The following is a 17012-nucleotide window of genomic DNA, read 5'->3' as shown; positions in this document are numbered from 1 at the left end:
GAGCATATTCACACTAAAGAGTAGGTATCTACTCAAACTGCCAATAAGATTAGTTGTCATACAAGTTTAAAATGAGAGGCTGGGGATGTAGCCCAGTAGAAAAGTGCTTGCCTACACACTAAAGGCCTTAGATTCAACCCCAAGTATGACCAAAAATAAAAGTTTCAATATAATATGTCTTACAAGTTATAGTATGTGTATATTTTAAAGGAAAAAGTCCAGAGTCTGTTTAAAGGCCTTAAAATAGACCTTGATAAACCATTTTTGTCCTAAAATTCCTTTATAATAAGAATTTTCCTTCGTATCATCATACATAAAATAAGAAAGTATGACCAGAAGATCTACCTGTGATTAAATTACATGACCAGTCACTCCTATATGCCCACACCCGAGCGGTACCTACTGTATCGCAGGTGCACAGTAAATATTGCCAACCTGAAAAAAAGTACAAAGTAATTAACTGAAATAAATTGGATTATCTGCTCTAAAACTTCATTGTACTCTTCAAACTTAAGAGTCTTTGGTTTATTCACATGACAGTTTAAAATTCAAGAAGGGGATTCCCATTACCTGTGTAGTAATTAATAATTAACAATTCTAATTGCAGATGGCAGGCCTTACCCCAGCCGGCCCATAATGATTCTGACTCAGTATGACTCTGGGATGTTGCCAACGCATTTGTATTTTGAAAAGATACCATTAGTGATTCTATTTTACATCTCTAAGAGTGACTGGTTTAATTTAAACCAGTTTAAATGTTTAGTTTTATATTTCTTAACTATACTCTGTTTAGTTTTATATTTCTTAACTATACTCTGTTAAAATACAACTAAGATTATGCTCAGGATGAATAAAAGAAAACCAACTCCTAATTCCAATTTTGCCAAAGTTTACATACACTGATGATATGAATGTAAACACATTCAATTCCTAGAGTTGATTACAAATGCATACATCCTTTGATCCCACTTCTAGGAAGTCTACAGATGTACAGTACTTATACGTGCTTCACATGACACATGTTCAAGGTTAGTCATGGAATCATGGCTTACAAACAGCAAAAACATTAATGACCATTCAATGCCATTGGCAGTGACTATAAAAAAAATGATACATCATATACTGGAATAGTGTGCAAGGGAAAAAAAAAAGAATTAAAAACGAAAAAGAAAAAAAAGGGGGCTGGGGATTTAGCCCAGTGGCACTGCACCTGCCTCGAAAGTGCAAGGTCCTGAGTTCAATCCCTGTTACAGGAAAGAAAAAAATAAAAATGAGTAAAGCTTTTATACAATATGGAACAATCTTCAAAATAAATTGCTAAGTGACTTTTAAGATGTAAATAGTGTGATTTGTGTTAAAAGGTGAAATGCATGCATATATATATACACACATATATAAAATACCTTAAGGATGTCTTAAAAAGGTAACAGAAACTAAATAGTAACATTATGAAGGTCATGAGACAAGATTTGGAGGAAGAGACTTTTTATAGTATATTCTCCTATAGTTTGAACTACATATGTTTGTTGACCAACAAACACATGTGTATGTGTGTGTATATACATATATATACACACATATATATGTACACACATATATATATATACATATATATATGTACGTACATATATATTCATCCCTCGGCATTCATGAGGTACTGGCTCCAGGAGCCCTATGGATAATAAAAGCACAGGTGCTCAAGTCACTTATATAAAATGGTGTTATATATGCACATTCTCCTATATACTTTCAATTATCTCTATCTAATTTATAACATAATATAAATGCTATGTAGCTGTTATATTGTATTGCTTAGAAAAATCTTTTTTCATTCAAAGTTGATTAAATCTTTGGATGCAGCAACTTCAGACGTGGAAGACTGTGTAGATAATTTTTAAAATTAAAAATGTCAAATAACTGTACATGACATTCAATCAATGTTGGGGAAAAGAACACTGATTATGTCCAAATCAAAAAATTATTTTAGGGCTAGGGATGTAGCTCAGTGGTAAGGCACTTCCCTAGGCAGGAGTGTATAAGGCCTTAGGTTTGATCTAGGGGGAAAAGAATTACTGAATTATTTTAGGTATTCACACTTCAGCATTCCAATGACTACCTGAACAACTATATGCAGGAGATTAAATGAGTTACTAAGAGATTCATCTGTATCTGAATCATTTGTCTTCAAAGTTTTGTACATCTGGGTCCCATCCTCCTATATGCTGTAACACTTCAGTGCTTAACTCTTTAAAGTATCTGAACAAATTTGGAACTGTTTTCTAAAACTCTGACCATTCTGTGCTTATCTTTCTTCAAAAATAAGGAATAACTCCCATGGGGTAAGAACATGAGCCTGTGTCTTCAATTTTAAGAACAAAGTATCATTTTGTCATCTACATACTTGACAACAGTTATTTAATTCACTGGAAAACACAATCTTGTGAAGAATGACCATACATTCCCACATGGTTCCTGTCAAAAAGCTGGTATGTGCTCTTATAGAGGGACACACACGAAGTGCTTCTCACTGACTTCTAACAAAAGGTTCTTATGCGGAGGGGGCATGAACTTCAGTCCTAAGAAGATATGCAGCTTGAAATAAACTAACAAAGGAGGGAACATTTTGAATCCTAGTTTTGCATATTTAAAAAGCCCTACAAATTTTAAGCCAGGTGTAGTGGCAGCATGCGGGTGGATTCCAGCACTCTGGGAAGCTGAGGCAAGTGGATCACAAGTTCCAGCCCAGCCTGAGCCTCCTAGTGGTTTAGCGAGACTCTGTATTAAAATAAAAAGGATAGAGTCACACTGAAAACACCAAATCAGCCCGCTGCAGACAGGCAGGTCTGTGGACGTGGTCCTGAGGTTGCCAGTCACTCTGAAAACACCGAATCAGCCCGCCCCAGCAGCAATCCACTGCCCCAACCCCCGCTCCTTTGGCCTCTTCTCTGTACAGCCAGCTGGTTCCACACTACAAAGATGCAAAGGACACTGGACCACCAGACCACTGTACTGGAGCTAATCAAGTTCTCAGCATTTAAAGAATTCCTGCCCAGAGGTAGGGGCTTCTGAGCCGCCGTCCCACTGCTCCAGGTCTAGAGGAAGGGGCTGCCCGGCCACCATCCCTGCCGCCGCTCCCGGCCCAGAGGTAGGGGCTTCTGAGCCGCAGTCCCACTGTTCCTGGTCCAGAGGAAGGGGTTTCCGGGCAACCATCCCTACCACCGCGCCTGGCCCTTGGCCCATCTCTCCCAGCTCAGAGGAGGTGAGCCACGCGGACGTCAACAGCAACCCCCTGCCCCCCCAGTCGAAATGAGAAAACACATAAATAAGTCTCAAAACCAGACTTCCACATCACCTACAGCAACCCCAAAGAGAAATGAGATGGAACACTCTGATATTCAACCACCTGGACCCACTGAACTGGCAACAAAAGGGGATCTGGAAAAAATGAAATCAGAAATAATTTCTCAGATAACAGGAGAAATTGTGCCCCTAGTGCAAAACATGATTAATAAATCCAGAGAGGAGCTCAGGAACATGATGGAATCCCAACATAGGAAACAAATGGAATCCATAAAACAGATACAAATAGATTTCCAGGAGAGGAAAAACTCCATTGAAAGTCTACACAGCAGAATGAGCCAATGTGAGGACAGAATTTCAGATATAGAAGATAATATTGCAATTAATGACCAGGAAAAGAAAAATTGTTTCAAAATTATAAGGGAACATGAGAAATCTATCCATCAGGTGCTACACAATGCAAAAAAGAATAACATAAGACTGATTGGGCTCAATGAAGAAACAGGAGAGAGTGGAGATGACATAAAAAAACTCTTCACAGAAATAATGGCAGAAAACTTCCCAAGCAGGGGAAAAGAACTTGACATACAGGTAAGTGAGGCATATAGGACTCCAAATAGCCTTGATCAAAAAAATCTACACATAGGCATATAATTGTTAAGATTCCAGAAACACAACAGAAGAAAAAAGTTCTCCAAGCAGTCAGAGAAAAGAAACAAATCACATACAAAGGAAAGCCCATCAGAATCACAGCAGACTTCTCAACACAAACCATCAAGGCAAGAAGAGCTTGGAGTGACATAGTCCAAGCCCTAAAAGAAAACAGCCTCCAACCCAGATTGATGTACCCTGCAAAACACTATCTTTCAAAATGGATGGAGAAATAAGATACTTTCATGACAAAGAGCACCTTAGGAACTTCGTGAATACCAAACAAGCACTCCAAAGAATTTTACACAATATCCTAGGAACAGACATTGAGGATCACAACCCCAGGAAGCACAGCAGAATGTACCCATCTGGCATGACAAGAAATTAAATGTAAAGGGGGAGAACCCAACAAAAAGAAAGAGTCCTGGCAATGACAAGTCAATACATTTCAGTTATAACCATCAACGTTAATGGTCTCACTTCAACAATCAAAAGAAATAGACTGGCAAAATGGGTCAAGAAGCAAAATCCAACAATATGCTGCATACAAGAAACACACTTAATTCAAAAGGAAACTCATAGACTGAAAGTTAAAGGGTGGAAAACAATACTCCATGCAACAGGAACCTGAAAAAAAGCAGGAGTAGCTATCCTCTTGGCAGATCAAGTAGATTTCAAACCAACACTGATTAAGAGAGAGGAAGAAGGACACAACATCCTTGTAAAGGGAAGAATCCAAGAGGAAGAGATGACAATCATAAATGCACCAAACACTAGTGCACCCAACTATATAAAACAAATACGAACGGACATGAAAAGTCATATATGCACTAATACAATTGTAGTGGGGGAACTCAACACCCCACTGTCACAAATAGATAGATCAACTAGACTAAAAATAAGGAATGAAATACTAGAACTCAATCGAACTCTTGAACAAATGAACTTAACAGATGTTTACAGAGTCTTCCACCCCACAAAATCAGAATACACATTCTTCTCAACTGCACATGGGTCATTCTCCAAAATAGACCACATACTTACACACAGAACATGTTTAAGTAAGTGCAAAGGAATTGAAGTTATCCCCTGTATATTATCAGACCATAGTGTGATGAAATTGGAGATCCATAGCAAAACAAACTCAAAATATTTCATAAACACGTGGAAAGTGAACAACACACTTCTGAATAACCAATGGGTCACAGAGGAAATTAAAGAAGAAATCAGACAGTTCCTTCAATTAAATGACAATGACAATACAACATATCGGAATCTATGGGACACAATGAAAGCAGTCTTATGAGGGAAATTCATAGCAGTGAATATGCATATTAGGAAAACAGAATGAGCCCAATTAAACAACCTGATGCTGAACCTCAAGCTTCTAGAAAAAGAAGAGCAGGACAACCCCAAAGCTCATACAAGGGAGGAAATTATAAAGATCAGAGGAGAAATCAATGCAATGGAGACTAAGAGAATGATACAAAAAATCAATGAAGCCAAGAGTTGGTTCTTCGAAAGAATCAACAAAATTGACAAACCTTTAGCCAACCTTGTCAGAAAAAGGAAAGAAAAGGCCCAAATCCATGCAATTAGGAATGAAAAGGGTGAAATGACAGCAGATCCAACAGAAATCCAGAGGATCATCAATACCTACTTCCAGAACCTATATGCCAATAAGATGGAAAACACAGAAGAAATGGACAGATTCCTAGATACATATGAATTTCCAAAGTTGAATGAAGAAGACCTAAAAATTCTAAACAACTCAATATCAACCAATGAAACTGAAAATGTAATTAAAAACTTAACAACTAAGAAAAGCCCAGGCCCTGATGGCTTCACTGCTGAATTCTACAAGACATTTAGAGAGGAACTACTGCCACTACTGTTTAAACTCTTCAATGAAATTGAAAAGGAAGCAATACTCCCAAATTTATTCCTGGAAGCAAGCATCACCTTGATCCCCAAAGCAGAGAAAGACCCAACCAAAAAGGAGAACTAGAGGCCAAACTCACTAATGAACATAGATGCAAAAATCCTTAATAAGATAAGGGCAAATAGAATGCAGAAGATCATCAAGAAGATCATACACCCTGATCAAGTCGGATTCATCCCAGGGATGCAGGGATGGTTCAACATATGCAAATCAATCAATGTAGTCCACTATATCAATAGAGCCAAGGACAAAAATCATATGATTATCTCCATAGATTCAGAAAAAACATTTGACAAAATCCAACATGCATTTATGATAAAAACCCTACAAAAAATTGGAATAGACTGTCTCTACTTCAAACTGATAAAAGCCATCTATGAAAAACCACCAGCCAATATCATACTAAATGGTCAAAAACTGAAATCCTTCACACTCAAATCAGGAACAAGACAAGGACGTCCACTATCACCACTCTTGTTCAATATAGTTCTGGAAACATTAGCCACAGCAATTAGACAAGAGAAAGAAATAAAAGGAATAAAGATAGGAAATGAAGAAGTCAAATTGTCATTATTTGCAGATGACATGATACGCTATATAGAAGACCCCAAGAACTCCACCAAAATTCTTCTGGACTTAATAACCAAATTCAGTCAAGTAGCTGGTTACAAGGTCAACACACAAAAATCAATAGCTTTTCTCTACACCAATGACAGACTCACTGAGAGAGAAATAGGGCAAATGATTCCTTTCACAATAGCATCCAAAAAACTGAAATATCTAGGAATCAACCTAACAAAAGAAATCAAAGACCTCTTCTCTGAAAACTATAGCACTCTGAAAAGAGAGATTGAAGATGATATCAGAAAATGGACAGACATCCCCTGCTCCTGGGTAGGAAGGATTAATAGAGTGAAAATGGCCATACTTCCAAAACTGCTATATAGATTCAATGGAATGTCGATTGAAATTCTAACAATATACTTCACAGAACTAGAGAAAACAATCCAAAAATTCATTTGGAACAAGAAGAGACCCAGAATAGCAAAAGCAATTCTAGGTAACAGAGACATGGCAGTGGGTATCACAATCCCCAACCTGCAACTCTACTACAAAGCTACTGTGATAAAAACAGCATCTTTCTGGCAAAGAAACAGACCTGAGGACCAGTGGAACAAATTAGAAGATGCAGAAACAATGCCAGACACACTCAGCCATCTCATCTTTGACAAAGGAGCCAAACACCCTCACTGGAGGAAAGATAGTCTCTTTAATAAATGGTGCTGGAAAAATTGGGTTTCAACTTGCCAAAGATTAAACCTAGAACTATATTTCTCGCCATGCACTAAACTAAAATTGAAATGGATTAAAGATCTAAATATTAAAATAGAAACGCTGAACCAGTTGGAACAGAGGTTAGATAGAACTCTTGAAGACATCGATGTAGGAAAAGATTTTATGAACAAAACCTCAGTTGCCTGTGAACTAGCACAAACAATCAACAAGTGGGATCTGTTCTTATTAAAAAGCTTCTGCAAAGCAAGTGAAACAACCAGCAGTGTGAAAAGACAACCCACAATGTGGGAAAAAATCTTCATCTCCTTTTCCTCAGACAAAAGTCTACTATCTCGAATCTATAAAGAACTTAAAAAGATCAGACCTCCCAAATATAAAGACCCAATCTGAAAATGGGTATCTGAAATGAACAGACATTTCTCAGACAAGGAAGTAGAAATACCAAACAAATACATGAGAAAACGTTCAATATCACTGGTCATTTGAGAGATGCAAATGAAAACAAGGCTGAGATTCCACCTCACCCCAGAAAGAATGGCTGCTATCATGAAATCAACCAATAACAAATGCTGGTGGGGCTGTGGGGAAAGAGGAACCCTGCTCCACTGCTGGTGGGAGTGTAGACTGGTGCAAGCACTGTGGAAATCAGTATGGAGATACCTCAAAGAACTAGGACTGGAAATCCCTTTGACCCCGCTATTCCACTGCTGGGGATCTTCCCCAAAGAATTAAGAGAATCATACCACAGTGATATATGTGCATCCATGTTCATAGCAGCACAGTTTGTGATAGCTAAAACTTGGAAACAGCCCAAATGCCCATCAACTGAAGACTGGATAAAGAAAATGTGGTTTTTAAAATAAAATGGAGTATTACTCACCCATAAAAAATGAGAAATTAGAGACATTTATAGCTAAGTGGATGCACATTTAGGCCATACTCTTAAGTGAAATAAATAGGACACAGATGTGTAAATACCGAATAGTTTCTCTGGTGTGAGAAACTGAAAGTGTAAATAAGGACTAAAATGTATAATAGGTAATGTGAAATAGGAAGAAAAGGGGCAAAGGGGAAGCAAGTGGGAGGGGTAGGGGAAAGGAAAGAAGGGTATTGAATTAATATGAGAAATGGAAAAATAGGAAGAAAATCTTTGTAAATAGGGAGGAATGGAGGGGTCGAAGGGAGGGCTGGGCAAGGGTGAAAAATAAGAACCAAGAGAGATTATGTTAAGGTGCAAATTTCCAATGATGAATGTCATTATATTGTATACCTAAAATGTACAAATGATTAGAATGACTAATCGATAATACAAAATAGGAAGAAAATGTCCAAAGGGGTAGGGGTAGTGGGAGAGGCAGGAGAAAGGAAAGAAAGGAAAGGAAAAATGATGAGAAATGGAAAAAATGGAAATAAAGTCTTTGTAAATAGGGAAGGGCGGAGAGGGTGAAGGGAGGGCTAGGAATGGGGAAAAAATAAGAACCAAGATGCATCATGTAAAGGTACAAGTTCCCAATGAGAAATGTAATTGTGTTGTATACCTAAAATGTACCAATAAAAGAATTTAAGGAAAAAAAATAAAATAAATAAAATAAAAAGGATGGAGATGTAGCTCTATGAGAAGGCCCTGGGTTCAATCTCCAGTATTTCCAAATAAAATAATTTCTATAAATTTTATATTTTACTTCGCAATGTCTGTGCTTATTTTAGTATAGAAATGATAAAAATCCCAACCTTTTCCCTCAAGAGTATTTCCTTCCCAAATCTTTCAAAAGTTTATTGATATTCTTATGCCCTCCCATCACACTGCTGTTGTGTGAAAGGTATAGCTATAGGGGATGTGGAAGTTTTCTCTCAAAGTGTCCAGGTTTAAATCTTATGTAAATAAAAGCATCAAAAATCTGTGGCTAATATACCTGTCAATACCAAGAGATGGGGTAGGGGTGCAGCAAAGTGGTAGCGCCTTTGCCTAGTATACTCAAGGCCCTGGGTTTCATCCTTATGACCATTAATTAATTATCTAAGTGGAACATAATTTATCTTTTTATTGTGCAATGTACTATATTATTCTTCAAATGTTTTTCATGTTTAATTTTATCACTCCAAAAATAAATGATCCCCGATAGTGCTCATCCCTTTTCTGTATCACTATTGAGAGTATAAAGACAGTTAAGGCATTCAATAAGTTCATGATTGACCTCAACTGAGAAAGGCACTCAAAAAACATTTGATTACAATAAAAGCGATTGATTATCAGTTGGAATTTAGTTGATTGAGAGAACCCACTAGTAGCATCAGAACTGTGGATTTTAAGTGGTTTTTAACACTTAAAATTAGAAAGTATCCAAACTAAAAACTTCAATAATTAAAGCAATACTGAATCAATAGTGTCAAAACAGTGTTAAGCAGTAATGCTTCTGTCCATCCATCCATCCATGCTAGTAACAGAACCCAGGGCCTTGCACCTTCTAGGCAAGTGCTCTATCACTGACCTATATCCCTAGCCCAGTAATATCCTTTTTCAAGGGAAAAGCATGTTACACAACAATCTGCTATCCTAACTGGAGTGCTTTAGAGACTATCCTAGTCATAGATTATGAAGTAGTTCACAGAGAACCAGGCTGCCTTTACCCAAGAAGCTGGGACTCACCATGCTGCACCAAGTACTCCACGATGCTCCTCACCACGGTGGGCACCCCATCCTTAGTGAGCCCCTGCTGCTGAAGCTCTGGCAGGCTGACTCCAAATAACTTTTTATAGGCAGGATCCTGCTGTTCACTCAGTGGCACTGCCACTATCTTTTTCATATCTTCTCTCAGCCGAACTGCTGCTTTACTTTGCTTGAAAGGACATAAGAAAAAAGAGCAGTCAGTCATGTTGACCACAGAAGGGTGCATGGTTACAGCAGAAACACCTAAGTTAAAATGTAAGGGTCTGGAGATGAACAGTAGCAATCTTCCCTTATTTTTATGTCAACTCAAATCAAAATCTTTAACATCTCTCACAGGTACACACTGATCTAATGGTTAGAAGAAGTACCAAAAAAATGAGACACCTAAGGCCACAACTTAAGTGTAGCTAAGAGAGGGAGCAATACACAGCAGTATCCAAGAGATATTACTACAACAACCAGTGGTGTGACTCAGAAGTACCTGGTTAACAGGAAAATAAAACACTTAGAACACTGATACCCCTTGCAGATCCTGAAACAATGAGATGTTTCTAAAGACGAAAATTTATCTAGATGCTATTTTAAGGTAGTTTTCAGAAGAATATGTGTGGAATGAACGTTTTATTTCTGATTTATTTATATCTATAATCATTATGATTATGCATTAACTTTTTAATATACAAAATCAATTACAGTCTCATTGAAGTACAAAATGCTATGTCTCTGAGAATATTTATGGTGGTCATAATTTTTAAATTTTGACAAAACTTTATATATATAAATAAAATGCAATTTATGTTCAATTGATTCAAGTTACTGCCACAACAACAAAAAATTCCATACAAAATTGTTTCTACCTTTTAATAGATATTTATATCTCGGCTGGCAGGCAGGCACACTGAGTTCCAAGACCAACTGACTGCATGGCTTTGCCCTGCAGAGACCTGGAGAGCTGCTGTTGAAGGAAGCAGGAGGCCAGGTCCCTTGTGTGGGGGAGCAGAAACTTCCGACCCAGAGAACCCTTCCCCGACTGCACAAGGTATCTGAGGCCTGAGAGTCCTGGCAGAGAGGCAGTAAAGAAAAATGAAAATGAACAGTAGAGCTCCACAGCATCTGTGATTTCCCCAGTGTTTGAGAAGGCCAGTTCCCTTTCTCGTGCCTCACTATAAGTGAAGGGTGGTTGCAGCTTACACGATACAGATGAAGATGAAGGAAGGGCCACAGAGAAAACATCTAATGAAAAGAGCAAGGTGAAAATGCAGATAGATGATGTGGATGACCTTGACTTACCTCAGTCATCTGAAGCAGCCTCAGAGGACTGTGAATTCCTTTACCCTGAGTATAAGAATATTTTGCTGCCATTTGAACAACTCAGAATGGAGTATAAAGATTCTGTTAGTGTATTAAAAATGTGGGATGTGTTGCATTCATATAAAACATCAATAAATCTTAAAAAAGATCATGATGAACTGCTTAAAGGAAAAACTAAAAAATTAGAAAATAAGGTTAGAAGCCTGCAGAAGGAACTAACAGAAACAAAAGAATTGAAATCACAGTTAGAACATGAGAAACTACATCGAGAAGGAGAACTTGGCAATTTAAGATTTGCCTTACAACAAGAAGAGGAGAAATGTTGATCAGTTTTATGAAAAAAATTAAAGAATGGTTAAGAAAAAAAGAAGAGCAATATTATCAAGAAGTTGACACAAAATAGCAACTTGAAATTTCTCTTAGAACACTAGATATTGAACTGAAGACGGTAAGAAATAAATTGAATGAGGTACATTAAAAAAAGAAATTTGTATCTCAAGGAAGAGGAATTTTTTAAAGCATGTGCCTTATATAGATGTTATATATTTACATAAATTTAAACACTGAAGAGAAAGATAACAAAATACAATTTTATTCAGAGGTAGTAAAATTGAGAATAAATATAGCAACTAACCACTTAATATCATGAAATGACTATCATTTAGTCATTATAATAGCCTCAGAGTAGAAACATTACCTCTATTCTAGAGTTGAAGAAAAAAAGAACAGAGAAGTGAGTCATTTGGTTAAAGTCTACTAAAAGACAGTTTCATCTTGTTTTAGGTCCATGTTCCTTTCCTTAACTTATATGTATATTAACATCATAGTGTACTTTGCATATAATTATAGTATCAAAATGATAAATGCTATAGGTGACACAAGACAGTTTTGTAAAATTCAATTCTACAATCTTTATTTTGAATAGAATTTTTTTTTTGGTACCAGGGATCGAACTCGAGACCTTGTGCTTGCGAGTCAGGCGGCAGAACCACTGAGCTAAATCCCCGGCCCTTTGAGTAGAATCTTTGTAATTTCAATTTGATTTTGAATTTTATAATCTACAGATTCAGGCCAGCCTCATTAACATATTTGCATCTTTAAGTCATTTTTATAACAAAAACAGGTTATTTTTGAAAACCAGATCTCCTTAGTGAAAATTCAACAAGTATAAATTTACAATAGAGATTTAGTATCATTGTCCCAGTGTTAGCTATGGGGCAATGGGTGCATGGGTAAGAACCAGGAAAACTGTAATCTTAATAATTTAGCCAAATTTATAACTAATCACATTTGTCTTATGGGTTTATAAACATATCAATCTCCTTCAACTGAATACATAGAGTTTCAACCAGGCCCATTTGATGAACCCAAAAATGACCAGCAATAATAAAACTTTGAAAACAGACAAAACTGCAGTATTGGAAACAGCTGACAGGGCTGAGGGAGTAGCTCAGCAGAGGAGCACTTGTCTAGCATGCGTAAGGTCCTTAGTTCAGGCCTTAGCACTGCAAAAAGGAGAAAGAAAACAGCAACAGATGCAACACTGTGGTTAAGTTATGCAAATTCAGCACAGTGGTTTGGAGTATGGATTGCAAAACCAGACTGGGCTGACTTCCATTCTGACTTGGGTTAACTGTAACCTTCCCCAAGTCACTTAACCTTTGTGTGTCTCAGTTGCCTTATCTATAAAGCGGGAATACTAAGAGTTGCTATGCCACAGGATTGCACAGGTGGAAACCTGTTCACACACACAGAAGACTGAATACAGAGCCTGGCACACTCATTTGGGTACCAACTGTTCAAATCCTCCTCCTCTTTCTTTTCCTAGGAATTACTACTCTCATTTGTTCTTAATGTATAAAGAGTGACTTAACCATTCCTGTAAGGAAGGGAAAAGGAGGGGAGGGGAGGGGGAAGTGGAGAGAAAGGAAGGGGAAGGGAAGGGAAGCAAAGTAAGGTTGCTTTCTAAGATGGCAACATGTCCCAGTCACATTTGGTTAGTGGATAGTCTGATGACCTAATTATTCTCCTCTGCACATCTCTACTGTTCTAAAATCTCAAAGTATCACCTTTGAGTAATAAAGATAATTTTAACTTTCAGAATTTCTTAAGTTTTCTTAGAATTTTCAAGGTTTTCATAGAAATTCTGCCTATATTTGCATTTAAAACCTTGAGTTAATGTTCTTTCTGGCCCCAGGTCAGAGTTGCAGACAATATGTTGTATCCCTATTTAGAAGTGATTGTAAGTTAACGTTTATTCAAAATAGTCATACTATAAATTATTTACACATAATCACAGTAATAAAGGAAGATATGATTATTGCTTTTAATTGGTAATCCAAGGCTAATTCCTTAAAGAAAAACAAACATTTTTTTAAAAACAATGAAACGTAAGTTATATTTTTATAACAACAAAAAAGATCGACTATTGTTTTTACTTGGTAATCTAATTCAGGTCAATACTTTTAAGAAAGGAAATATTGTTTTTAAAATAGCCACAACATAATAGTATAGCTGTATTTTCAGAAATATCCAAATTAATCCTTCAGTTACCATAAATACATCTAAAAATTTTTATTCATCTACCTTAGCTGGAAGCAAATAATGATTGTTTGTGGTAGTTTATACATACACAAATTACTAAAGAATACAAAACAGCTTAGAATATCCTTTCTGGTAAGCAAAAAATAATATTAAATAGTCCTTTGGTCATAAAAAAATAAAAATTACTGTAGAAATGAAAAACCGATAATTAATCCATTTAAATAAACGTTATTTTGTATTTAAAACAATGGTTACATCCTTGTAAATTTGATTACTGAAGGTGTTTCAAGTTTCCTTCAAATGTACATCTCACTTATCTTGCCTCAACAGAAACTGAAATAACAATTACTAAATGAGGATTCTGAGTCCACCTTAAAGTTTAAACTTTACCTATAAATTCCCATATATCACTTGAGTTTGAAGACTGGATTAAATCGAGTGTGTGTGTACATGTGTGTAAAAGCAATATAGGTTCCCATATACAAAAGACAGAGAACCTGAGGATTCTGAGGTTAGCACAATCTTTAGAGGTCATGTAATGCTTACACTGTCTCCTTAGGAATAAAGAAACCAGGATCCAAAATGTGGTGGTGAACTCAGTGAGAAAGTGGCTGGGCCAAGAGCCCAAATCTCCTGAATTTTATGTGCTGGTGACTTGTTTGTTTATCCTTTTTTATTTATGCTTATTTTATTTATGCTTTTATTTTTGTTGAAAGTACAGTTAAGATAGCTAATAAAATGCACTGTATGACTCTGGTAACTACCTGTTGATTGGGGACCACCCAGCTTCCAGTTCTGTTCTAATAACAAAACCTGACTGCCTTTTGTGGAGAAGCAGCAACTTCACTGTGAAGTGACCTCATAAAATGACGACCCAGCCTCTAGAAAGGACTGGCCTCTGTGTCCCCACCAGGTGAGTCAGACTTTTCTCATGCAGGCCACTGGTATATGAGTGGCCTGTCACAAGACAGAAAAACAACAGAGAGCTAATAACTCTCGCCATCTCAACCTTGGCATGGACCTGGCCCTTCTTCACCATTCCTTCTACTCGGTGGGCTGCTCCACAACTCTGCAGTAAGGTATCTTTTTATCTAAGTTAGCCAAACCCATTTCTGTTCTGTAGCTACACACACCACTAACTGATAAGAATACCTTGAAACACTAATAATCAAAGCAAATACCATGGCTCCAAATACTCCATGTGGCTTCATTCATTAAATCCTAGTATCTAACTTTTCAAAACACTAGGAAGGAAGATATTTTAGTGATCCCCAATTTTTAGAAGGCACAGAGGAGCCAGAATGTGTTGTGGGTGGCATCAATCATGTGGTACAGCCAGGAATCACACTCAGGAAAGCTGAGGCCAGAAGACCCATTCTTTTTTTTTTTTTTTTTTTGGTACTGGGGATCGAACGCAGGTCCTTGTGCTTTTGAGGCAGGCGACAGAACCATTGAACTAAATCGCCGGCCCAGAAGGCCCACTCTTAATGGTGCCTGAAAACAGGAAGTGGTGAGAACCAAAGCACCCATGCTGCAAAGACCAGTGTATATATCAGAAATAAGAAGCAAAGCTCATGTTCTTGTGGCAGAAAAAAAAATAAGATTATTTACATTTCTTAGTTTGTCTGTGTGTGTCTATTTGGGTACCTCTGTACCTAACTATCTACCTAAGTGACACAGTGCCTTACTACACTGCCCAAGGTGGTCTCAAATTCTTGAGCTCAAATGATCCTCCTACTGCTTCTGCCTCTGTTGTAGCTGGGCCTACAGGTACATTCCACCAAGCCTAGCTCTCTTATTATCTTTTTAAAAAGTATTATCTTTTTAAAAACATCATCACTATTTCTGATATCAGGACCTGAATAGAGAGGACTTTCATCAGTACAATAAATAGGATGAGCTTCAGAAGGGTTCTTGTAACAGCTAACATTTCTTGAGTGCTGATTTTGTCACAGGCACTCTTACAGTGGTTTAAAATTAATGTTTCTAAGTCTCAAAATCTCTTATCAGTAGGTAATCTTACTATTTCCACTGGGATAAGAAAATGAGGCACAAAGGAAAAGACACTGGCCATGGCTAGTAAGTTGTGCAGCTAGAACAAATTCCAGGTCCTTGGGTTCCAGCACTTCACAATGCATTATGGCATCCCTGGAATCTTTAATGTTGGCAGTGCTAGAAGGCCCAATATTATATTTGTGCTGCTCTATTTTGTTTAATACAAAATTTAATTTTAGAGTACTACAATCAATGTCCTGTATTTCCTGGAGGCACTCTTCCATGATTTTAAATATCATGAATTTAAGGCATTTTGAAGGATAATTACATTAGATTGGTGGTTAAATTCAGAACTGTGTGTCTCAAGAGTCTTTGGAACTGAAACTAAAGCTAACCAAGCTAACAAAGAAAGTGTAGAATAGAAAGGCACCTCACCACCAAGAAAAACAGGTACAAGGAAAGCACAAGATGAACCTAAGACCTTGTTCTAGAAAGAAGGCAATGTCCAAGGACTAAGAGGTGAAGTCAAAGAGTCTCATGGGCCCGCTGCATGAGGGTTTTCTTGGCTGAATTTGGGATACAGCACCAACAGTAAAAACTGTAAATGATAACGTAGTGTCTCTGCTGGGGATTTAGCTCAGTGGTTTCACCGCCTGCTGCACAAGCGCAAGGACCCGAGATCGATCCCCGGTACCAAAAAAAACACAAAAAAACAAAACATAGTGTCTCTAAACATCCTTAAATCCATAGGGATGCAAAAAATAAGAGAAAAAGGTAAAAAAGTAAATAAAGGTCTTTACAGAAGAATGCTGCTGCAGAATGTAAAAAGAATAACAGAATTTGAAATGTTATTTAATAAATGGTTTAAAGCAATGATTATGAGTAAATGCTAAAACATCAGGTGAAAGGTTGTCAAGGAACAAAAGTTTCACAGTGTCATAAAGATTATGTACTCAAAAAAAAAAAGGTTACATACTCATTGCAAAATAAAAAATTTACCTCTACAGGAGTATCTGGCTGTAATCATCTTAATCTTATGAGAAAAGTTGACATTATTTGCTCCTCATATGATGCAGTATGAAGAACATATCATTTATAAAGTATTCTTGCCCAAAATATTGAAGCTGATGATTATTCACTCGCTAAATCTAACTTCCAGTTTATAGTAAGTACAGAAGTAGAAGAACAAGTTAAAATACGAACAAACAGACAAAATCGAATGAAGGACACCAACAAAATATGAACATGGACTCTTCAAAACACAAAATACAAATAAATTAAGTAAAATAAAGGCCTACTTTTGCA

The 17012-nt window shown here is 37.0% G+C and overlaps 1 protein-coding gene across 8 annotated transcripts in view; it reads right to left on the bottom strand.

Moving 5' to 3' along the window:
- The window catches only part of Fam13a (family with sequence similarity 13 member A), a 324922-nt gene that overhangs the window by 288120 nt on the left and 19790 nt on the right, over nt 1-17012 (bottom strand). For 4 of the 8 annotated variants that reach the window (XM_021261069.2, XM_087215782.1, XM_021261070.2 and 1 more), the window contains exon 1: nt 9837-10262. In XM_021261069.2, the coding sequence (XP_021116728.2) occupies nt 9837-10083 (247 nt within the window). In that variant the 5' untranslated portion in view covers nt 10084-10262. Of the gene's footprint in view, nt 1-9836; nt 10264-17012 lie in introns of those variants that run through there. The other 4 variants (XM_021261074.2, XM_021261071.2, XM_021261073.2 and 1 more) reach the window with 3 other exon arrangements.

Source organism: Heterocephalus glaber, unplaced genomic scaffold (assembly GCF_053883595.1).
Source record: "Heterocephalus glaber isolate CG9 unplaced genomic scaffold, H.glaber_assembly_v1.0 deba00001454, whole genome shotgun sequence".
NCBI classification, from domain to species: Eukaryota; Metazoa; Chordata; class Mammalia; order Rodentia; family Bathyergidae; genus Heterocephalus; species Heterocephalus glaber.
The sequence above is the reverse complement of the archived record's forward strand: the minus strand, read 5'-3'. Positions and strand labels throughout refer to the sequence as shown.